Source organism: Scyliorhinus torazame, chromosome 12 (genome assembly GCF_047496885.1).
Source record: "Scyliorhinus torazame isolate Kashiwa2021f chromosome 12, sScyTor2.1, whole genome shotgun sequence".
NCBI lineage: Eukaryota > Metazoa > Chordata > Chondrichthyes > Carcharhiniformes > Scyliorhinidae > Scyliorhinus > Scyliorhinus torazame.
In genome coordinates, this window is record NC_092718.1 from 5788685 (window position 1) to 5813907 (window position 25223).

General features: G+C 49.7%; 1 protein-coding gene across 5 annotated transcripts in view; it reads right to left on the reverse strand.

Annotated features, from left to right (window-relative positions):
• The window catches only part of dennd4a (DENN/MADD domain containing 4A), a 241784-nt gene that overhangs the window by 147521 nt on the left and 69040 nt on the right, over window positions 1–25223 (reverse strand). For all 5 annotated transcript variants that reach the window (XM_072470324.1, XM_072470323.1, XM_072470320.1 and 2 more), the window contains exons 2-3: window positions 4917–5231; window positions 2283–2532 (exon numbers count right to left, since the gene is read on the reverse strand). In XM_072470324.1, coding sequence (XP_072326425.1) covers window positions 2283–2532; window positions 4917–5218 — 552 coding nt within the window. In that variant the 5' untranslated portion in view covers window positions 5219–5231. The remainder of the gene's footprint in view (window positions 1–2282; window positions 2533–4916; window positions 5232–25223) is intronic.

Consider the following 25223-nt stretch of genomic DNA (forward strand, 5'->3'; position numbering starts at 1 on the left):
GCGTAGAAGGATGGGTGAGTAAATTTGCAGATGGCACTAAAGTCGGTGGAGTTGTGGACAGTGCGGAAGGATGTTACAAGTTACAGAGGGACATAGATAAGCTGCAGCGCTGGGCTGAGAGATGGCAAATGGAGTTTAATGCAGAAAAGTGTGAGGTGATTCATTTTGGAAGGAATAACAGGAAGACAGAGTACTGGGCTAATGGTAAGATTCTTGGCAGTGTGGATGAGCAGAGAGATCTCGGTGTCCATGTACATAGATCCCTGAAAGTTGCCACCCAGGTTGAGAGGGTTGTTAAGAAGGCGTACTGTATGTTAGCTTTTATTGGTAGAGGGATTGAATTTCGGAGACATAAGGTCATGTTGCAGCTGTCCAAAACTCTGGTGCGGCTCCATTTGGAGTATTGCGTGCAATTCTGGTCGCCGCATTATAGGAAGGATGTGGAAGCACTGGAAAGGGTGCAGAGGAGATTTACCAGGATGTTGCCTGGTATGGAGGGAAGATCTTATGAGGAATGGCTGAGGGACTTGAGGCTGTTTTCATTAGAGAGAAGGTTAAGAGGTGACTTAATTGAGGCATACAAGATGATCAGAGGATTGGATAGGGTGGACAGTGAGAGCCTTTTTCCTCGGATGGTGATGTCTAGCACGAGGGGACATAGCTTTAAATTGAGGGGAGATAGATATAAGACAGATGTCAGAGGTAGGTTCTTTACTCAGAGAGTAGTAAGGGCGTGGAATGCCCTGCCTGCAACAGTAGTGGACTCGCCAACACTAAGGGCATTCAAATGGTCATTGGATAGACATATGGACGATAAGGGAATAGTGTAGATGGGCTTTGGAGTGGTTTCACAGGTCGGCGCAACATCGAGGGCCAAAGGGCCTGTACTGCGCCGTAATGTTCTATGTTCTATGAGTAACATTAAGACATTTATGGGTCCACAGGTCACTGAAAGCGGCAACACAGGTGGAGAAGGTAGTCAAGAAGGCAAACGGCATGCTTGCCTTCATTGGCCGGGGCATTGAATATAAGAATTGGCAAGTCATGTTGCAGCTGTCTAGAACCTTAGTTAGGCCACACTTGGAGTATAGTGTTCAATTCTGGTCGCCACACTACCAGAAGGATGTGGAGGCTTCAGAGAGGGTGCAAAAGAGATTTACCAGGATGTTGCCTGGTATGGAGGACATTAGCTATGAGGAGTGGTTGAATAAACTCGGTTTATTCTCACTGGAACGACGGAGGTTGAGGGGCGACCTGATAGAGGTCTACAAAATTATGAGGGGCATAGACAGAGTGGATAGGCAGAGGCTTTTCCTCAGGGTAGAGGGGTGAATTACTAGGGGGCATAGGTTTAAGGTGCGAGGGGCAAGGTTTATAGTAGATGTACGAGGCAAGTTTTTTACACAGAGGGTAATGGGTGCCTGGAACTCGCTGCCGGTGGAGGTGGTGGAAGCAGAGTCGATAGTGACATTTAAGGGGCATCTTGACAAATACATGAATAGGATGGGAATAGAGGGATACGGACCCAGGAAGTGTAGAAGATTTTAGTTTAGACGGGCAGCATGGATGGCACGGGCTTGGAGGGCCGAAGGGTCTGTTCCTGTGCTGTACTTTTCTTTGTTCTTGTTCTTTGTTCGTATTTATAACACGTACTATGTACAAAAGGGTCCTCTCTCTGTTGATCGGTTCCTGTCTGGCTGACCTTATATGCACGCGGTAAGAGCCCTGCAGTTAGCGGGGGAGCTCATACTCCTCGAATCACACGGGGGAAACATTCAAGCCGCCCCGCGTGCTCCACGCAGGTTATTACATAGCAGACACGAAAGAAAGTGGAGTTGCGGCCATAATCACAGCAGCTGTGATCTTACCGAACAGTGGAGCAGGCTCGAGGGGCCAAATAGCCAACTACTGCTCTTAATTCTCATGTTCACATGTATGCTAAAGGGAGAAAAATGCTATCCTTCTAAGATTACTCAGTATTGCTGGACCAATGCAAAAAGTGTAAAGCTTTTAAACTGACTAACAAAAATAACAACTTCACAAGGGATATATATTTCTATAATAGTTTCTATTCATCATAACGTTGTTCGAACACAAGTATTCTGAGCTCTGGTTCGTTTCAGAGATAGTATTATAATTGAGGCCATTATGCTGAGAGGACATAAAACAGACTGTTTTACAATGCAATATGTTACAAAGAGTATAATCTATACAGTACTTGTATCCAACAGTTTCCATTACCCTGGCTTAAAAGTTACCTGAAAGTAGATTGTTGACCTTACCATGCTGCTGTTTAGGTTTTTGTCCACCCTGCAGAAAGTGTGTGGTGCAGTCTCTCCCTTACTCGGGACAATTATACAGATTTCAGTGACGGCCAGGGAATTCTGGGCTATATTTTCGGGTGCCCGACGGTACGTTACGTAGATTCGTTGAGATGAAGTTCCACCGCTGATATTAGCAGGTCGGCCATAAGGTGTGGTTTGAATGATCTGACATCCATGCTTTAGCCTCTCTTTCCATTCATACAAAACACTGGAAAGCAATACAAGCACATCAGCTGCTGCGGACTGATTCTCTCTAATCAGGCAAGCTTCATCCAATCAGCGCTTGAAAAAGATATGGTGCATTTAAGATTACAGAAAATGAGTTGCTTTGTTAATGTTATCATAAATCAAATAGACCGCTCAACATAAGGCATGCTAGAATACATTAATAGTCAGTAGAATATGGCTATAAACTCTTTCAAAGCATATTATGCTAGTCAGAGAAAGTCACATTTTAATACATTAATTCCAGCTTTCTGAAACAGATTTTGTAATTGCAATAATCTGCTTACAAGCAATAAATGCTTGGGAATTTTCCACTAATCACACACTAGTATCTAAGTTATAATGAACAAGGTTGCGTCTGTGGGTGTGTGTGTCTGTTCGAATAGTTTTTAAATTTTTTTTAGGTAACAATTATGAGACGCTGACTGTCTAAAAAAAGAGGATCAGTAAAACTTCAAATGTTGTCTCTCCATTTCTTGTAATGATGACGTTAGATGTATTTATGCACCAGATGCACAAGGAATGACCTGGTATCTAAATGTTTGCACAGCTATCAGGCACACAATAATTCTCTCAGCCATCTGCCCATGAAAGTAGAACAGACTAGTAGCTGATGCATATGAAAGGTTAGAGAAAAGTTGTGACGTACATGTGACTTGACGTTGCACAAGGAAATGGCAAGTAACGATCATGGTGGCGAAGAGTACTTTTGTTTGTGACTTTCAGATAACATGAAGCAAAATGCTTTCCAATCAACATTCCCGACTCTTTATATTGAGTTTCTCAGTTTAAAAAGCTACAATGATCAAATTGGTCCCTTAAACAAAAAGCCAATGCATCATGGGTGTGAGAGTACACTGCTTCACATTTATAACGTCACCCAATTTCAGATTGGTTTTTTCAGATTAAATTTACTGTTGTATTTAGACAATTGCCATTTTCGTCAACCAAAATGTGACTCCAGGATAATTTACAGATCTTTTCATTTGTTGTGTTCAACTAAATAGAAGCCCACTCTGAAAACTGAATGTGATCAATCATGAACCCAAGACAAGCATTTATGATGAATGCAAATAAAAGCAAGTTACTGCAAGTGTTGGAATCGGAAACAAAAACAGAAAATACGGAACGACCGGCGTGATCTCGCGCATGCGCAAAACAGCCGGCGTATTTCCGCGCATGCGCGGGGGTTCCCTTCTCCGCGCCGGCCCCCAGGCAATATGGCGGAGCCCTACAGGGGCCTGGCGTGGAGGAAAGAGGGCCCCCACGGAACCAGCCCACCCGCCAATTGGTAGGCCCCGATCGCGGGCCAGGCCACTGTGAGGCCCCCCCCCCACCCCCCCAGGTCGGATCTTCCCCCCCCCCCCCCCTCGCCCCCCCAGGACGGGCCCCGCACACTTACCTGCCAGGTCCCGCCGTGTGTGAGGTAAGTAATCCACGCCGGCGGGACTGAGCCAAACTCGTCGGCCACTCGGGGCCCGGAGGATCGCCGGGGGGCCGCTGTCAACGGCCCCCGACCGGCGATCCCGTCAGCGCCCAAAAAACGGCGTCGGAGAATAGGGAGACCAGCGGCGGGTTGCGGCCCTGGGGATTCTCCGACCTGGCGCCGGGTCAGAGAATCCTGGCCCATATTTAACATTCTAGCATATTCTCTTTATGAGACCAGAAATGTGGATAGTACACCAAGTTGACACCAACCAAGTTTCTGTACACGTTTAATAAATAGCCTGTTCTGTGTGGCTGCAGTGTTGCCTCTTGGTTGAAACTCTTGTTTTGCTTTTTCTCTACTACCTGTGTCTTGGGAAAACAAACCAACTGCTGCTCCCCTGAATTCAGTGTCATTCTGTAAATGGGCTAGTGGCAAAACAAGCAATGATGACATGAGGAAGAGGTTTTTTTCGCAGTGCGTGGTTAGCATCTGGAATGTAATGCCTGAGACTGTGGTGGAGGCAGATTCAATGGGGCATTTTAGAGGGAACTGAATTATTATCCAAAAAGGAAAAATGTTCAGGATAATGGGGAGAAGGCGGGAGAATGACTCGAGCTGAATTGCTTCTATGGAGACCCAGCGCAGACTCGACAAGTTGAATGGCCTCTTTCTGCGCTGTAACCATCCTGTGATCCTGTGAATGTAAGAAACCAACATTTCCCCCATGTATAGGGCTGGCTGTGACGAGTCACAATTCTCTGTAGAGAAGCTATGAATTCACCACTCAAGTAAATAATTTAATCACGTTACTGGAGTATATGATAGACAAGCTGCACCTGATATTGAACATAACATTTTTGTAGGGCGAGGAAAGTTACACACTACTTTGCAGTAGCATGGACTGGTGTTAACTTAAATGAGCTTTCAGAGTTACATACCCGAGGTCAGTCAGAGGTGGCTTATCTCGACCCCTTTTGTAGCAAAGCAAAATCTGTGGGCCCATCAAGCTCCCATTATTGAGGTCAGCCAATAATCCAGACTGAGTGGTTTCCACACACGTATACCCTTGGGGAACTTCCTCACCCAACGATTTCACAATGATAGCCAAATCTGTGATCGGTGCTTTTGGTTTAGCTACTTTGTGGCAGCTGTCGTTAAATTGTATTTCCTCTTCAAGTGGCTTTGATGCGTTGGTCATGCCTGCCACCACAAAATAGTCAGCGACACGTGGTCCTTCCATCACGGCTGACCACCTGGAATGCAAGAAGAATGTCAAAATTGTGCAAACACCAATCTGTCAATGAAGGTTCATAACCTGAAGTTAACCTTGAAAATGGTTTCCCATCCCTTAGTCCCCTGACGGACAACTTCCTTTTTACCAGCACCCCCACCCCCAATCCAAAAATGTTGGCTTAGGCTGGGTATCCAAGTACCCGTCATCATTTGGAACTTGACCATCTGACCGTACTTCATGTGTGAATGGAGCCTGCGAACGCTAAACCCTGAGTGACAAGGGGCAAGGATCTGTGACAGAAAGATAAATGAGCTAGCTACATGCCGAACAAAATGCAGCGCACTCAATGAGTTGAATGACCTACTTCTGTTCTGATGTCATCCACACACACAGATCCATCTCATAAGGTTACCTGATACTGAAAATGGGCGGCAGGGTAGCACAGTGGTTAGAAAATAGAACATAACAGCGCAGTACAGGCCCTTCGGCCCTCGATGTTGTGCCGACCTGTGAAACCACTCTAAAGCCCATCGACACTATTCCCTTATCGTCCATATGTCTATCCAATGACCATTTGAATGCCCTTAGTGTTGGCGAGTCCACTACTGTTGCAGGCAGGGCATTCCCCGCTCTTACTACTCTCTGAGTAAAGAACATACCTCTGACATCTGTCTTATATCTAGCTCCCCTCAATTTAAAGCTATGTCCCCTCGTGCTAGACATCACCATCCGAGGAAAAAGGCTCTCACTGTCCACCCTATCCAATCCTCTGATCATCTTGTATGCCGCAATTAAGTCACCTCTTAACCTTCTCTCTAATGAAAACAGCCTCAAGTCCCTCAGCCATTCCTCATAAGATCTTCCCTCCATACCAGGCAACATCCTGGTAAATCTCCTCTGCACCCTTTCCAATGCTTCCACATCCTTCCTATAATGCGGTGACCAGAATTGCACGCAATACTCCAAATGTTGCCGCACCAGAGTTTTGTACAGCTGCAACATGACATCATGTCTCCGAAACTCAATCCCTCTACCAATAAAAGCTAACACACCTTACGCCTTCTTAACAACCCTCTCAACCTGGGTGGCAACTTTCAGGGATCTATGTACATGGACACCGAGATCTCTCTGCTCATCCACACTGCCAAGAATCTTGCCATTAGCCCAGTACTCTGTCTTCCTGCTATTCCATCCAAAATGAATCACCTCACACTTTTCTGCATTAAACTCCATTTGCCACCTCTCAGCCCAGCGCTGCAGCTTATCTATGTCCCTCTGTAACTTGTAACATCCTTCCGCACTGTCCACAACTCAACCGACGTTAGTGTCATCTGCAAATTTACTCACCCATCCTTCTACGCACTCCTCCAGGTCATTTATAAAAATGACAAACAGCAGTGGCCCCAAAACAGATCCTTGTGGTACACCACTAGTAACTGGACTCCAGTCTGAACACTTCCCATCAACCACCACCCTTTGTCTTCCAGCTAGCCAATTTCTGATCCAAACTGCTAAATCTCCCTGAATCCCATGCTTCCGTATTTTCTGCAGTAGCCTACTGTGGGGAACCTTATCAAACGCTTGACTAAAATCCATATACACCACATCAACTGCTTTACCGTCATCCACCTGTTTGGTCACCTTCTCAAAGAACTCAATAAGGTTTGTGAGACACGACCTACCCTTCACGAAACCGTGTTGACTATGCCTAATCAAATTATTCCTTTCCAGATGATTATACACCCTATCTCTTATAGACCTTTCCAAGATTTTGCCCACAACAGAAGTAAGGCTCACTGGTCTATAGTTACCGGGGTTGTCTCTACTCCCCTTCTTGAACAAGGGACAACATTTGCTATCCTCCAGTCTTCTGGCACTATTCCTGTAGACAAAGATGACTTAAAGATCAAAGCCAAAGGCTCAGCAATCTCCTCCCTAGCTTCCCAAAGAATCCTAGGATTCATCCCATCCGGCCCAGGGGACTTATCTATTTTCACCCTTTCCAGAATTGTTAACACCTCCTCCTTATGAACCTCAAGCCCTTCTAGTCTAGTAGCCTGAATCTCAGTATTCTCCTCGACACCATTGTCTTTTTCCTATGTGAATACTGACGAAAAATATTCATTTAGCACCTCTCCTATCTCCTCGGACTCCAAGCACAACTTCCCATTACTGTCCTTGACTGGCCCTACTCTTACCCTAGTCATTCTTTTATTCCTGACATATCTATAGAAAGCTTTAGGGTTAGCACATTGCTTCACAGCTCCAAGGTCCCAGGTTCGATTCTTGGCTTGGGTCACGTCTGTGTGGAGTCTGCACGTTCGCCCCGTGTCTGCGTGTGTTTCCTCCAGGGGCTCCGGTTTCCTCCCACAAGTCCCAAAAGACTTGCTTGTTAGGTGAATTGGACATTCTGAATTCTCCCTCAGTGTACCCGAACAGGCGCCGGAATGTGGCGACTAGGGAATTTTCACAGTAACTTCATTGCTGTGTTAATGTAAGCCTACTGTGACACTAATAAAGAATATTATTATTAATGAGTTGGATAGAGTTTACCAGGGCAATGTTTTCCCTCTCTTTAGTTAAGGCAACGTCCTATCAACACCTGGTGCAGACGGGCATGAGGAGAGTAAGAATAGGAAATAGAGAATTAGAAAGGAAATAAAGAAAAGGGAGGAGGGAATGATAAAGAATGGAAGGTGAGTTTTGAACATACAAGAACACAATAATTAGGGAAATTAGGGAGCTGGAGTAGGCCATTTGGCCCCTCAAATCTGCTCTCCCATTCAATAAGATCATGGCTGAGGGTATTGTAGCCTCAACTCCACTTTCCAGTCCTTCTCCCATTACCTCCCAGAATGCAGCTCATTGTTCTCGAGTCCCCTGCTCTGAATCCTTACATAGGCTCTTTCTCTCCTCCCCAACCTCTCCAGCAAGTACCCTACTTTGGAATAATGCACTTTTGGGTGATACGGTGGATGACACGGTGGCACAGTGGTTAGCACTGCTGCCTCACAGCACCAGGGACCTGGGTTCAATTCCAGCCTTGGGTGACTGTCTGTATGGAGTTTTCACGTTCTCCCTGTGTCTGCGTGGGTTTCCTACTGGTGCTCCGGTTTCCTCCCACTGTCCAAACATGTGCAGGTTAGGTGGATTGGCCATGCTAAATTGTCTCTTAGTGTCAAAAAGGTTAGGTGGGGTTATAGAGATATGGTGGGGCCTGACGCTAGGCAGGGCGCTCTTTCAGACTCGATGGGCCAAATGGCCTCCTTCTGCACTGTAGGGATTGTATGATTCTATGAGTGTCGCGGCTACAGCACTATTTTACTGGCATCACAGTAAGGTCACCGATTCTGCCATCGGTTCAAATCGCGGAGGAAGCATTTCCCTCCACAGTACATGGGTGTACGAAGAAGCACAGTTACAAAACAATCACTTCAGAGTTCCGTGAAAAAATACTTCTACACTAACTGCAGACTAAATTCAACAGCAGCAAGTTACAACCCAAACAAATAATCTCAGGTTCAGCATTTTGTGCAGGCTGGTTGAGTGTTCCTTTCACATTTTTAAAGAATAAATTGCTGACTACAAAAAATACTACACAATCTGAATGAAAGTCTTGTTCTACTTTAGCAAGGCCAACAGCACTAGAAGTGCATTTAACTGCAATGAAGGACACACTGCCCTTGGTGTACACTAAACAGGTGCAAGACAGTCGTATGTAATGGTGTTTATAGCCATCCCCATAATAAACTTGTTACAAAATGTTCCAGAAAGTAATTACACAAAAAGGTCACTAACTATAACAATTTAATTATATCCAATTACACTATCAACATCGCGAGAGTTACCATTGACCAGAAACTGTGATGACCAGCCATAGAAATACTGTAGCTATAATAAGTGGTCAGGGGCTGGAAATTCTGCAGTGAGTTACTCACCTCCTGACTCCCCACTGGTGCACAGTGGCAGCCGTGTACCATCTACAGGATGCAGAGCAACTCGCCAAGGCTCCTTAGATAGCATTCTCCAAACCCTCGACCGCCCCAACTTTGATGGACAAAGGCAAATGCATAGGAACACCACCAGATGAAAGTTCCCCTCCAAGTCACTCACTATCCTGATTTGAAAATATATCGCCATTCCTTTATTGTCTCTGGGTCAAAACCGTTGAACTCCCCCCTAACAGCATGGTGGGTGTACTTACACCACATGGACTGCAGCGGTTCAAGAAGGCAGCTCACCACAAGAGCAATTCGGTATGGGCAACAAATGCTGGTGTAGCCAGTGACACCCACATCTCGTGGAAGAATAAAAAAAGTTTTCCAAAATTTCCATCGAGTCCCTCACTTCAATGAAACGTACTTCTAATTAATGCAGAATAAGACTTTCATTCAGATTGTATAGTTTTAGGTAGTCAGCCATTAACCACGTCATGTAACAATTCTGTGGTATTTTAACAAAGCAAAAGGACACAGACCACAAGTTTAAAACTTTTAGTGGATTTATTCCTCTTTAGGATAAACAGATTGCTTCTGCTAATAATTAATGATCATCTAGTAATAGTGTGTTGATACGCAGCTTTGATGTGTAAGATTTAACAGTGGTTAATTCTCCCATTTTCTTCAAAAAGGGAATTTCTTAGGTGCTACCCCCCTGGGTCTACAAAGCATTGCCCATCCAAACGATCTTATGATGGAAGGAAGCAGCTAAAGATGGTTGGGCCTAGGACATTACCCTGAGGAACTCCTGCAGTGATGTCCTGGAGCTCATGTGATTGACCTCCAACCATCACAACCATCTTCCTTTGTGTCAGGTGTGACTCCAACCAGCGGAGAATTTTCCCTGATTCCCATTGACTCCAGTCTTACTGGGGCTCCTTGATGCCATGCTCGGTCAAATGTAATAATAATCTTTATTAGTGTCACAAGTACGCTTACGTTAACACTGCAATGAAGTTACTGTGAAAATCCCCGAGTCACCGCGCTCCGGCGCCTGTTTGGGGACACTGAAGGAAAATTCAGAATGTTCACCTAACGTCTTTCGGGACTTGTGGGAGGAAACCGCAGTTGCCTTAATGTCAAGGGCAATCACGCTCACCTCACCTTGTTTGAATCAGGGCTGTAATGAGGTCAGGAGCGGAGTGATCCTGGCTTGATTATCATTGGTTGTGTCGATGCACCCTTGCCAACACCATCTCAGATGCAGTTAATGTAAAGCACCATCAAACTTTAATTTCGCCCCGGCCTCTCGGGAGGCCATATTCCAGGTGTCAGACCAGCTGGGGTTGGAAACGGGAGCGGAGGCAGATGTTGTAGCCTTCGCCTCGTTGATCGCCCGAAGGCGGATCCTGTTAGGGTGGAGATCAACCTCTCCACCCTGTCCCCTGGCGTGGCGGGGGGACCTGCTGGAATTCTTAACGCTTGAAAATGTCAAATTTGAACTGAGGGGAAGGATGAAGGGGTTCTACAATTCATGGGCATTATTCATTATGCACTTTCGAGAATTGGATCACATCAAACATTAGGGGGGTTGGGAGGGGGGGAGGGGTGTGTTAATGGTGACTATGGGTGATTCCTGATTCCTTTTTGTCATTTGTTTATGTTAACATGCGGGCCGATGTCTGGGGTTTGGTGGGAGGATGGGACCGTTGTTATTGATATGGGGATTGACATTACATCCGTTACTGATTATTGTTTATTGTTGGGTGTAAATTTGGGAGAAAATGTGAAAATGGAGGAGAATAAAAAAAAAAAATTTTCAAAAAACTATATCTTTGCAAAGCTACCTAACCTGTTGAGGTTTGAAGCATTTTGTCTATATTTCAGCATCCACAGTGTTTTGTTATTGCTTTATTTTTTCAGATGTTGATGGATCCACTGCATTTTTCCAGCACTTGCTTTTTACGAGCAAAGGAAACGGCCGAGCAAAGTTAGCAGATGACTGGTTAGCACATGGTCTTTTCACCTGAGGCCGGAGGTTTAATTAACCAAATCGGTGCAACAGAACCCTCTTGCTCCCTGGTCTATAAGGACCTGAACTGAAACAAATTTGGGGTCGTCTCATCTAGTTTTGGTCCCCACACAAGGTTCAGCACCAATTAATGCTCAATTGCAGTCTGACTGAGGCAGTCTGATAGAATGGCAAAAGAAATGTCATACTCGCACAGAGAACAATGCATATCGGAGATTCAGGTAGAACATAGGGAGTTTTACTGCCTGTCTGATTTAGAAACATTCAATGGGGACACTGGGCAATAAAAGCAGACACGTGTTTCACAGGCTGGTACCCCTGAATTTAAATGTTGAAAAAATACCAAAGGAAAAACAATTGAGAGACTTGCTCACGAACCCATAAATTACAAGATACTACAGGAGTCAAATATCCTGCAACAGTATCATTCCCAATTTATTCAAAATATCATTTACATGCTATTTTACTGGCCTTGCGATGTCCTTTCATTCTTGCATGGAGTGAATACCCTGCTTTATTTGCAATTCATGAGACTTTAGATGATAATAGATCCACACACAAATAGAACTGGTGCACTGTAATAGTCCCATTCTTCATTTCAGATCATTTTGACAGGTACATGATGGAAATGCAAAACAACTTGAAATGACAATTCAGAGATGATACAAGTTGCCTGAATTTCCTTTTCTGTTTAAACACAAAGCCCGGTAATATGATTGAATTGTGAACAGGCAAATGAGCGATACTTAAATCATGAAGATGGTCAAAAGTGACCATGACACTGGGTACGGCATTTTAAAACCAGAGATTGTAATGTTCATGTATTATAAACACAAGTTTGGCCGGAGTTGGTGGACGGTATGTGCAGTTTGTTAGAAAAAAAGCAAGCTGGGTGGGCTGACACCTCGGCACAAACTATTACTTACTGCACATGAACACGTGTGCTGAAATGCTCTTTCAATTAGCTTTGAGAGTGATTGGCTGGCTAAGTGTAAATTAATTTTGGCAAGAAGGAGGGAATACGTAACATTGTGAGGAATTTTCCACAGGTTTACATTTGGTCTTCAGAGTGCTAAGCAGCTTGTGTCAAATACAAGAGGGAGACACAAGAAACGTCTCTTCACCAGATGTGCTTCGTAGTTTATCCAAGGTTATTTGAGTGTTTAAAACTCAATCTTGGCTGACCTCCTCTTCTGTTCTCAGCCTGCCAAATATATACCCTTGTCTGCCCGTCCACAACAGATGGCTAGTTAATCCAGCCTCACTTCACAACAATCTGTTAGCAGAAAGTGGTGCTTCTAAACTCATTGTGATTTATGTTGTCTTATGAGGTCCTCAAGCTGATTTTACTATGGGATATAAATAAAAAAAGGACTGAGCTGTCATTCTCCCAAAACATTGCCACAGTCGTCCGACCTTTAGGTTGGCACCGATGCCATTACTTTCTGCAATTTTACGAATGCTGCTTTTGCAAGTCACGAAAGTTACAGTGAAACTTTGTCTTAAAACTTTGCCTGTATGAAAACCCAACTAATGTTGACAACAACAAAATATTCATGTATATAGCGCCTTCAACATAGTAAAATGCCCCAAGGCACTTCACAGGAGCACTGTCAAACAAAACTTGACAATGAGCCACTGAAGGAAATGTTAAGAAAGAAGAGCAAAAGGTCAAAGGGGTAGGTTTTAAGAAGTGTCTTAAAAAGAGGGAAGGGAGGCAGAAAGGTTCAGGGAGGGAATTCCAGAGCGAACTTTCTGATCAGCTGAAAGCATGGGCACCAATGATGGCGCAATTAAAATCAGGGATACGTGCCAGAGTGGAAAAGATTTGAACAGGAGGATGAAAGTTTTTAAAATGAGCCAACTGCCAGACCGATTATCGTTAAAGTCAAATAAAAGCAAACTACTGTGGATGTGAAGGAACAATACGGCACAGGAACAGGCCCTTCAGCCCTCCAAGCCAGTATCGGTCATAACACCAACCGTTGCGAAAACCCTCAGCACTTCCTTGTGCCGTATCCCTCTATACCCGTCCTATCCATGTGTTTGTCGAGATGCCTTTTGATCACCGTTAATGTATCTGCTTCCACAACCGCCCCTGGCAACGCGTTCCAGGCACTCACCACCCTCGGTGTAAAAAACCTTTTGACCTTTTGGTCACCTTTCTTAACATTTCCTTCAGTGGCTCACTGTCAAGTTTTGTTTGATAATGCTCCTGTGAAAGGCCTTGAGGCATTTTACTATGTAGAAGGTGCTATATACATGAATATTTTGTTGTTGTCAATATCTCCTCTAAATTTTGCCCCACGGACCTTAAACCTATGCCTACTGGTGACTCCACCCTGGGAAAGAGTCTCTGCCCATCCACTCTATCCATGCCCCTCATAATCTTGTAGACCTCTATCAGGTCACCACTCAACCTCCGTCTTTCTAATGAAAACAGTCCCAGTCTATTCAGCCTCTCCACACAGCTAACACCCTCCAGACCAGGCAACATTCTGGTAAATCTCCTCTGCACCCTCTCCAAAGCCTCCACATCCTAGTAGTGTGGTGACCAGAATTGTGCGCAATATTCCAAGTGCAGCCTTACCAAGGTTCTTTACAACTGACGCATGACTTGCCAGTTTTTATACTCGATGCCCCGTCCAATGAAGGCAATCATTCCGTATGCTTTCTTGACTACCTTGTTCACTTAGAGGCTAGTTTAGCACCGTGGGCTAAACAGCTGGCTTGTAATGCAGAACAAGGCCAGCAGAGCAGGTTCATAAGACCATAAGACATACGAGCAGAATTAGGCCACTCGCCTCATCGAGTCTGCTCCGCCATTCAATCATGGCTGATATTTTCTCATCCACATTCACCTGCCTTCTCCCCATAACCCCTGATCCCCTTATTAATCAAGAACACGTACTGGCCTCCCTGAACAGGTGCCGGAATGTGGCGACTAGGGGCTTTTCACAGTAACTTCATTGAAGTCTACTTGTGACAATAAGTGATTATTATTATTACTTGTGTTGTCACCTTCAAAGATCTGTGGACATACACGCCCAGATCTCTCTGACTTTCTACATTCTTAAGAGTTTTGCCATTTACGGTATATTTCCCCTCTATGTTAGACCTCCCAAAATGCATTACCTCACATTTGTCCAGATTAAACTCCATTTGCCATTTCTCTGCCCAAGTCTCCAACCTATCTATGTCCTGCTGTATCTTCTGACAATCTTCACACTATCTGTCACTCCACCAATCGTGGTGTCATCCGCAAACTTACTAATCAGACCGGCTACATTTTTTTCCAAATCGTTTATGTATACGACAAACAACAGAGGCCCCAGCACCGATCCCTAGGGAACATCACTAGTCACAACCTTCCATTCAGAAAAATACCTTTCTACTGCTCCCCTTTGCCTTCTGTGACCGAGCCAGTTCTGCATCCATCTTACTATCTCACCTCTGATCCCGTGTGACTTCACCTTTTGTACCAGTCTACCATGAGGCACTTTGTCAAAGGCTTTACTGAAGTCCATGTAAACAACATCCACCGCCCTCCCCTTATCAATCATCTTTGTCACCTCCTCAAAAAAAAACCTTGATCAAGTTAGTGAGGCAAGACCTCCTTTTCACAAAACCATGCTGTTTATCGCTAATGAGTCCATTTGTTTCCAAATGGGTATAAATCCTGTCCCTGAGAATTCTCTCCAATAATTTACCAATCTGAAATAAAAACAGAAATTGCTGGATAAACTCACCAGGTCTGGCAGCCACCCCATTTGTCTTATGTCCATGACATTTTTGTCAATCTCTCTTTAGCTCCAACTTATCCCTGACCTTCCATTCTGCCCCCCTCCCCCCCCCCCCCGCTTCACCCACCACCCACTTAACTGTATAATTCATTACATTTCTATCCCTGTCCGTTTCTGGAGATGGGTCATATGGATTCGGAACATTAATTCTGTTTCTCTCTCCACAGATGCTGCCATTTTCTGTCATTAAAGTCAACAAATATCATTATACCCTCCACTAACAGCCAACATTCAGATTTTCCTACATTTTAACCTAATTGCATTAGTATTTTCTTGCGATATCTTCCTACCGCACTATATCAATATATACTGGAATCTTCTTGATGCTGTCTCCACATTGGTCTATGTTTCCCTCCGATGTTTCCATCTGCAGATGTTGTCATCATTCAGGCAGCCATCAAATCAAAGAACATCAGTACACCCAAACACTTTGCAACTTTCAATGTGCTTCCATCACATTTCAGGTCATTATTTCACAACATCTGCACATTTTCCTGGCATTGCAAAGACCCCAAAAATTCTGTCCATGCTTCAGATTGAGCACGGCCTGTTACAATGAGCTAATTAAATTTTACAACATTGTAACTAAAAATCTAGCCAGGACATTACATTCTGCATAAAAGCCCACCCATTCTGTATTAAAGCTCCTCTGTCTCAAGACTGTTATACACTGAATGAGCTCAAGCCCCAAAACTCTCCAGTTGCAGAGATCCAAAAAAAATCACTTCTAATAGGAAGGGTGGGAGTAACGGAAGGGAGTCGGACAATAACATGAGACAAACACGTCAGATAACCCATTCAAAAAAACTCAGCCCATCGTAACCTATCGGAAAATTGGATACTCTCTTTATGTTAACACATGCACCACCGACCTGTTCGAGCCGTCATCTATTATTGACTTATTGGCATATCTGTTTCATCACGATATAACTTATTTAATCGACTGAACATTTTAGCAATTAACTTAATGTTTGTGATAAACGTTTTTATTTCAAATGGTTGAACGAGTTCGAACACAGGAACCACTTGTACAGAAAATGTGACTTGACCCAGACAGGCTGGAAGGGTTGGGTGGGGTAGGTGTTGCACTCTGGGCTGGATATGCAGATGAGGACGGTGGTGGTGCTGGTCAACAAGAGGGTGGCCTTTAAGGTCGGCAGTATTGTATCCGATTCTGGGGGTAGGTTCGTGCCGGTTAGTGGGATGTTAGAGTGGACGCCGGCGGTGCTAATGAATGTTTATGCCCCAAATTGGGATCAGGTGTTATGGGGAGAAGGCAGGAGAATGGGGATGAGAAACAGACCAGCCATGATAGAATAGCGGAGCAGACTCGATGGGCCGAATGGTCAGATTCTGCTCCTATGTTTTATGGTCTTTTTGCCCTGCCGAAGGAACATTGGCAATGACGCTGAGGGCATCGAGGGGGTGGAGGGGGATGGAGCGGGGTGGGGTCGAACACAGGGTTTCTTTGTATGCAGATAACCTCCTGTTGTACATTTCGGACCCGGTTGGGAGTTTTGATAGGATCATGGGGACCCTGAGTGAGTCTAGCCACTTTTCAGGGTACAAATTGAATATGTGGGAAAGCTCGGGGACAAGAGAGGAGGCTGGGGGAATTGCTGTCTCGGGTGGTGGGGGGACGAGCTTTTGCTATCTTGGGATACAGGTGGCGTGGAGTTGAGCCCAGCTGCATAAACTGAACTTGGCGCAGTCGGTGGAGGGGATGAAGGTAGATATCAGGAGGTGGGATGTGCTGCCACTGGCTTTGGCAGGACGCGTGTAGACGGTGAAAATCACGGTGCTCCCAAAGTTCCTGTTCGTATTTCAGAACCTCCCCATTTTTGTTCCTAAGACCTTCTTTAGAAAGCTGAATGGGCTTATTTCGAGGTTTATGTGGGTGGGGAAGGCTCCTCGGGTGAGGAGAGCATTTCTGGAGGGGGGGGGACGACGACTGGTGTTTGCCCCCTCAACTCTTGGGCACTCCAACCCGTCCAAGAACTGCTTCATCCCTTCATCTCCCACTGACAGGAGGCTCTGACTCATACAACCTCCGATAACTAGCCTCAGAAAACTCGTTCTACCCCCCTTTAGGGCAGCGAGTTCCCGATTCCCAGCCTCTCAGACAGCAAGTTCCCGATTCCCACCCTCTCAGGCAGCGAGTTCCCGATTCCCACCCCCCTCTCAGGCAGCGAGTTCCAGATTCCCACCACCCTCTCAGGCAGCGAGTTCCCGATTCCCGCCCTCTCAGACTGCAAGTCCCGGATTCCCACCCTCTCAGACAGCGAGTTCCCATTTCCCACCCTCTCAGACAGCGGGTTCCCGATTCCCACCCCCCTCTCAGACAGCGAGTTCCCGTTTTCCACCCTCTCAGACAGCGAGTTCCCGATTCCCACCCCCCTCTCAGACAGCGAGTTCCCGATTCCCACCCCCCTCTCAGACAGCGAGTTCCCGATTCCCACCTTCTCAGTCAGTGAGTTCCCGATTCCCACCCTCTCAGACAGCGAGTTCCCGATTCCCACCCTCTCAGACAGCGAGTTCCCGATTCCCACCCTCTCAGACAGCGAGTTCCCGATTCCCAACCTCTCATTCAGTGAGTTCCCGATTCCCACCCTCTCAGGCAGCGAGTTCCCGATTCCCACCCTTTCAGGCAGCGAGTTCCCCATTCCCATCCTCTCAGACAGCGAGTTCCCGATTCTCACCCCCCTCTCAGACAGCGAGTTCCCGATTCCCACCCTCTCAGACAGCGAGTTCCCGATTCCCACCCTCTCACACAGTGAGTTCCCGATTCCCACCCTTTCAGGCAGCGAGTTCCCGATTCCCACCCTCTCAGGCAGCGAGTTGCCGATTCCCACCACCCTCTCAGGCAGCGAGTTCCCGATTCCCGCCCTCTCAGACAGCGAGTTCCCGATTCCCACCCCCCTCTCAGACAGCGAGTTCCCGATTCCCACCCCCCTCTCAGGCAGCGAGTTCCCGATTCCCACCCTTTCAGGCAGCGAGTTCCCCATTCCCACCCTCTCAGACAGCGAGTTCCCGATTCCCACACTCTCAGACAGCGAGTTCCCGATTCACACCCCCCTCTCAGACAGCGAGTTCCCGATTCCCACTCTCTCAGACAGCGAGTTCCCGATTCCCACCCTCTCAGACAGCGAGTTCCCGATTCCCACCCTCTCACACAGTGAGTTCCCGATTCCCACCCTCTCAGACAGCGAGTTCCCGATTCCCACCCTTTCAGGCAGCGAGTTCCCGATTCCCACCTCTCAGACAGCGAGTTCCCGATTCCCACCCTCTCAGACAACGAGTTCCCGATTCCCACCCTCTCAGACAGCGAGTTCCCGATTCCCACCTCTCAGACAGCGAGTTCCCGATTCCCACCCTCTCAGACAGCGAGTTCCCGATTCCCACCCTCTCAGACAGCGAGTTCCCGATTCCCACCCTCTCACACAGTGAGTTCCCGATTCCCACCCTCTCAGACAGCGAGTTCCCGATTCCCACCCTTTCAGGCAGCGAGTTCCCGATTCCCACCTCTCAGACAGCGAGTTCCCGATTCCCACCCTCTCAGACAACGAGTTCCCGATTCCCACCCTCTCAGACAGCGAGTTCCCGATTCCCACCTCTCAGACAGCGAGTTCCCGATCCCCACCCTCTCAGACAGCGAGTTCCCGATTCCCACCCTCTCAGACAGCGAGTTCCCGATTCCCACACTCTCAGGCAGCGAGTTCCCGATTCCCACCTCTCAGACAGCGAGTTCCCGATTCCCACCCTCTCAGACAACGAGTTCCCGATTCCCACCCTCTCAGACAGCGAGTTCCCGATTCCCACCTCTCAGACAGCGAGTTCCCAATCCCCACCCTCTCAGACAGCGAGTTCCCGATTCCCACCCTCTCAGACAGCGAGTTCCCGATTCCCACACTCTCAGGCAGCGAGTTCCCGATTCCCACCCTCTCAAACAGCGAGTTCCCGATTCCCACCCTCTCAGACAGCGAGTTCCCGATTCCCACCCTCTCAGACAGCGAGTTCCCGATTCCCACACTCTCAGGCAGCGAGTTCCCGATTCCCACCCTCTCAGACAGCGAGTTCCCGATTCCCACCTTCTCAGACAGCGAGTTCCCGATTCCCACTCTCTCAGACAGCGAGTTCCCGATTCCCACCCTCTCAGACAGCGAGTTCCCGATTCCCACCCTCTCAGACAGAGAGTTCCCGATTCCCACCCTCTCAGACAGCGAGTTCCCGATTCCCACCCTCTCACACAGCGAGTTCCCGATTCCCACCCTCCCAGACAGCGAGTTCCCGATTCCCACACTCTCAGACAGCGAGTTCCCGATTCCCACCCTCTCAGACAGCGAGTTCCCGATTCCCACCCTCTCAGACAGCGCGTTCCCGATTCCCACCCTCTCAGACAGCGAGTTCCAGATTCCCACCCTCTCAGGCAGCGAGTTCCCGATTCCCACCACCCTCTCAGGCAGCGAGTTCCCGATTCCCACCCTCTCAGACAGCGAGTTCCCGATTCCCACTCTCTCAGACAGCGAGTTCCCGATTCCCACCCTCTCAGACAGCGAGTTCCCGATTCCACCCTCTCAGACAGCGAATTCCCGATTCTCACCGTCTCAGACAGTGGGTTCCCGATTCCCACCCTCTCAGGCAGCGAGTTCCCGATTCACACCACCCTCTCAGGCAGCAAGTTCCCGATTCCCACCCTTTCAGGCAGCAAGTTCCCGATTCCCACCCTCTCACACAGTGAGTTCCCGATTCCCACCCTTTCAGGCAGCGAGTTCCCGATTCCCACCCTCTCAGGCAGCGAGTTGCCGATTCCCACCACCCTCTCAGGCAGCGAGTTCCCGATTCCCACCCTCTCAGACAGCGAGTTCCCGATTCCCACCCTCTCAGGCAGGGAGTTCCCGATTCCCACCACCCTCTCAGACAGCGAGTTCCCGATTCCCACCCTCTCAGACAGCGAGTTCCCGATTCCCACCCTTTCAGGCAGCGAGTTCCCGATTCCCACCTCTCAGACAGCGAGTTCCCGATTCCCACACTCTTAGACAGCGAGTTCCCGATTCACACCCGCTCAGACAGCGAGTTCCCGATTCCCACCCCCCTCTCAGACAGCGAGTTCCCGATTCCCACTCTCTCAGACAGCGAGTTCCCGATTCCAACCCTCTCAGACAGCGAGTTCCCGATTCCCACTCTCTCAGACAGCGAGTTTCCGATTCCCACCCTCTCGGACAGCGAGTTCCCGATTCCCACCCTCTCACACAGTGAGTTCCCGATTCCCACCCTCTCAGACAGCGAGTTCCCGATTCCCACCCTCTCACACAGTGAGTTCCCGATTCCCACCCTCTCAGACAGCGAGTTCCCGATTCCCACCCTTTCAGGCAGCGAGTTCCCGATTCCCACCTCTCAGACAGCGAGTTCCCGATTCCCACCCTCTCAGACAACGAGTTCCCGATTCCCACCCTCTCAGACAGCGAGTTCCCGATTCCCACCTCTCAGACAGCGAGTTCCCGATCCCCACCCTCTCAGACAGCGAGTTCCCGATTCCCACCCTCTCAGACAGCGAGTTCCCGATTCCCACCCTCCCAGACAGCGAGTTCCCGATTCCCACCCTCTCAGACAGCGAGTTCCCGATTCCCACCCTCCCAGACAGCGAGTTCCCGATTCCCACCCTCTCAGACAGCGAGTTCCCGATTCCCACCCTCTCAGACAGCGCGTTCCCGATTCCCACCCTCTCAGACAGCGAGTTCCAGATTCCCACCCTCTCAGGCAGCGAGTTCCCGATTCCCACCCTCTCAGACAGCGAGTTCCCGATTCCCACTCTCTCAGACAGCGAGTTCCCGATTCCCACCCTCTCAGACAGCGAGTTCCCGATTCCACCCTCTCAGACAGCGAATTCCCGATTCCCACCGTCTCAGACAGTGGGTTCCCGATTCCCACCCTCTCAGGCAGCGAGTTCCCGATTCCCACCACCCTCTCAGGCAGCAAGTTCCCGATTCCCACCCTTTCAGGTAGCAAGTTCCCGATTCCCACCCTCTCAGACAGCGAGTTCCCGATTCCCACCACCCTCTCGGACAGCGAGTTCCCGATTCCCACCACCCTCTCAGACAGCGAGTTCCCGATTCCCACCCTCTCAGACAGCGAGTTCCCGATTCCCACCCTCTCAGACAGAGAGTTCCCGATTCCCACCCTCTCAGACAGCGAGTTCCCGATTCCCACCCTCTCACACAGCGAGTTCCCGATTCCCACCCTCCCAGACAGCGAGTTCCCGATTCCCACCCTCTCAGACAGCGAGTTCCCGATTCCCACCCTTTCAGGCAGCGAGTTCCCGATTCCTACCTCTCAGACAGCGAGTTCCCGATTCCCACCCTCTCAGACAACGAGTTCCCGATTCCCACCCTCTCAGACAGCGAGTTCCCGATTCCCACCTCTCAGACAGCGAGTTCCCGATCCCCACCCTCTCAGACAGCGAGTTCCCGATTCCCACCCTCTCAGACAGCGAGTTCCCGATTCCCACACTCTCAGGCAGCGAGTTCCCGATTCCCACCTCTCAGACAGCGAGTTCCCGATTCCCACCCTCTCAGACAACGAGTTCCCGATTCCCACCCTCTCAGACAGCGAGTTCCCGATTCCCACCTCTCAGACAGCGAGTTCCCAATCCCCACCCTCTCAGACAGCGAGTTCCCGATTCCCACCCTCTCAGACAGCGAGTTCCCGATTCCCACACTCTCAGGCAGCGAGTTCCCGATTCCCACCCTCTCAAACAGCGAGTTCCCGATTCCCACCCTCTCAGACAGCGAGTTCCCGATTCCCACCCTCTCAGACAGCGAGTTCCCGATTCCCACACTCTCAGGCAGCGAGTTCCCGATTCCCACCCTCTCAGACAGCGAGTTCCCGATTCCCACCTTCTCAGACAGCGAGTTCCCGATTCCCACTCTCTCAGACAGCGAGTTCCCGATTCCCACCCTCTCAGACAGCGAGTTCCCGATTCCCACCCTCTCAGACAGAGAGTTCCCGATTCCCACCCTCTCAGACAGCGAGTTCCCGATTCCCACCCTCTCACACAGCGAGTTCCCGATTCCCACCCTCCCAGACAGCGAGTTCCCGATTCCCACACTCTCAGACAGCGAGTTCCCGATTCCCACCCTCTCAGACAGCGAGTTCCCGATTCCCACCCTCTCAGACAGCGCGTTCCCGATTCCCACCCTCTCAGACAGCGAGTTCCAGATTCCCACCCTCTCAGGCAGCGAGTTCCCGATTCCCACCACCCTCTCAGGCAGCGAGTTCCCGATTCCCACCCTCTCAGACAGCGAGTTCCCGATTCCCACTCTCTCAGACAGCGAGTTCCCGATTCCCACCCTCTCAGACAGCGAGTTCCCGATTCCACCCTCTCAGACAGCGAATTCCCGATTCTCACCGTCTCAGACAGTGGGTTCCCGATTCCCACCCTCTCAGGCAGCGAGTTCCCGATTCACACCACCCTCTCAGGCAGCAAGTTCCCGATTCCCACCCTTTCAGGCAGCAAGTTCCCGATTCCCACCCTCTCACACAGTGAGTTCCCGATTCCCACCCTTTCAGGCAGCGAGTTCCCGATTCCCACCCTCTCAGGCAGCGAGTTGCCGATTCCCACCACCCTCTCAGGCAGCGAGTTCCCGATTCCCACCCTCTCAGACAGCGAGTTCCCGATTCCCACCCTCTCAGGCAGGGAGTTCCCGATTCCCACCACCCTCTCAGACAGCGAGTTCCCGATTCCCACCCTCTCAGACAGCGAGTTCCCGATTCCCACCCTTTCAGGCAGCGAGTTCCCGATTCCCACCTCTCAGACAGCGAGTTCCCGATTCCCACACTCTTAGACAGCGAGTTCCCGATTCACACCCGCTCAGACAGCGAGTTCCCGATTCCCACCCCCCTCTCAGACAGCGAGTTCCCGATTCCCACTCTCTCAGACAGCGAGTTCCCGATTCCAACCCTCTCAGACAGCGAGTTCCCGATTCCCACTCTCTCAGACAGCGAGTTTCCGATTCCCACCCTCTCGGACAGCGAGTTCCCGATTCCCACCCTCTCACACAGTGAGTTCCCGATTCCCACCCTCTCAGACAGCGAGTTCCCGATTCCCACCCTCTCACACAGTGAGTTCCCGATTCCCACCCTCTCAGACAGCGAGTTCCCGATTCCCACCCTTTCAGGCAGCGAGTTCCCGATTCCCACCTCTCAGACAGCGAGTTCCCGATTCCCACCCTCTCAGACAACGAGTTCCCGATTCCCACCCTCTCAGACAGCGAGTTCCCGATTCCCACCTCTCAGACAGCGAGTTCCCGATCCCCACCCTCTCAGACAGCGAGTTCCCGATTCCCACCCTCTCAGACAGCGAGTTCCCGATTCCCACCCTCTCAGACAGCGAGTTCCCGATTCCCACTCTCTCAGACAGCGAGTTCCCGATTCCCACCCTCTCAGACAGCGAGTTCCCGATTCCACCCTCTCAGACAGCGAATTCCCGATTCCCACCGTCTCAGACAGTGGGTTCCCGATTCCCACCCTCTCAGGCAGCGAGTTCCCGATTCCCACCACCCTCTCAGGCAGCAAGTTCCCGATTCCCACCCTTTCAGGTAGCAAGTTCCCGATTCCCACCCTCTCAGACAGCGAGTTCCCGATTCCCACCACCCTCTCGGACAGCGAGTTCCCGATTCCCACCACCCTCTCAGACAGCGAGTTCCCGATTCCCACCCTCTCAGACAGCGAGTTCCCGATTCCCACCCTCTCAGACAGAGAGTTCCCGATTCCCACCCTCTCAGACAGCGAGTTCCCGATTCCCACCCTCTCACACAGCGAGTTCCCGATTCCCACCCTCCCAGACAGCGAGTTCCCGATTCCCACCCTCTCAGACAGCGAGTTCCCGATTCCCACCCTTTCAGGCAGCGAGTTCCCGATTCCCACCTCTCAGACAGCGAGTTCCCGATTCCCACCCTCTCAGACAACGAGTTCCCGATTCCCACCCTCTCAGACAGCGAGTTCCCGATTCCCACCTCTCAGACAGCGAGTTCCCGATCCCCACCCTCTCAGACAGCGAGTTCCCGATTCCCACCCTCTCAGACAGCGAGTTCCCGATTCCCACACTCTCAGGCAGCGAGTTCCCGATTCCCACCTCTCAGACAGCGAGTTCCCGATTCCCACCCTCTCAGACAACGAGTTCCCGATTCCCACCCTCTCAGACAGCGAGTTCCCGATTCCCACCTCTCAGACAGCGAGTTCCCAATCCCCACCCTCTCAGACAGCGAGTTCCCGATTCCCACCCTCTCAGACAGCGAGTTCCCGATTCCCACACTCTCAGGCAGCGAGTTCCCGATTCCCACCCTCTCAAACAGCGAGTTCCCGATTCCCACCCTCTCAGACAGCGAGTTCCCGATTCCCACCCTCTCAGACAGCGAGTTCCCGATTCCCACACTCTCAGGCAGCGAGTTCCCGATTCCCACCCTCTCAGACAGCGAGTTCCCGATTCCCACCTTCTCAGACAGCGAGTTCCCGATTCCCACTCTCTCAGACAGCGAGTTCCCGATTCCCACCCTCTCAGACAGCGAGTTCCCGATTCCCACCCTCTCAGACAGAGAGTTCCCGATTCCCACCCTCTCAGACAGCGAGTTCCCGATTCCCACCCTCTCACACAGCGAGTTCCCGATTCCCACCCTCCCAGACAGCGAGTTCCCGATTCCCACACTCTCAGACAGCGAATTCCCGATTCCCACCCTCTCAGACAGCGAGTTCCCGATTCCCACCCTCTCAGACAGCGCGTTCCCGATTCCCACCCTCTCAGACAGCGAGTTCCAGATTCCCACCCTCTCAGGCAGCGAGTTCCCGATTCCCACCACCCTCTCAGGCAGCGAGTTCCCGATTCCCACCCTCTCAGACAGCGAGTTCCCGATTCCCACTCTCTCAGACAGCGAGTTCCCGATTCCCACCCTCTCAGACAGCGAGTTCCCGATTCCACCCTCTCAGACAGCGAATTCCCGATTCTCACCGTCTCAGACAGTGGGTTCCCGATTCCCACCCTCTCAGGCAGCGAGTTCCCGATTCACACCACCCTCTCAGGCAGCAAGTTCCCGATTCCCACCCTTTCAGGCAGCAAGTTCCCGATTCCCACCCTCTCACACAGTGAGTTCCCGATTCCCACCCTTTCAGGCAGCGAGTTCCCGATTCCCACCCTCTCAGGCAGCGAGTTGCCGATTCCCACCACCCTCTCAGGCAGCGAGTTCCCG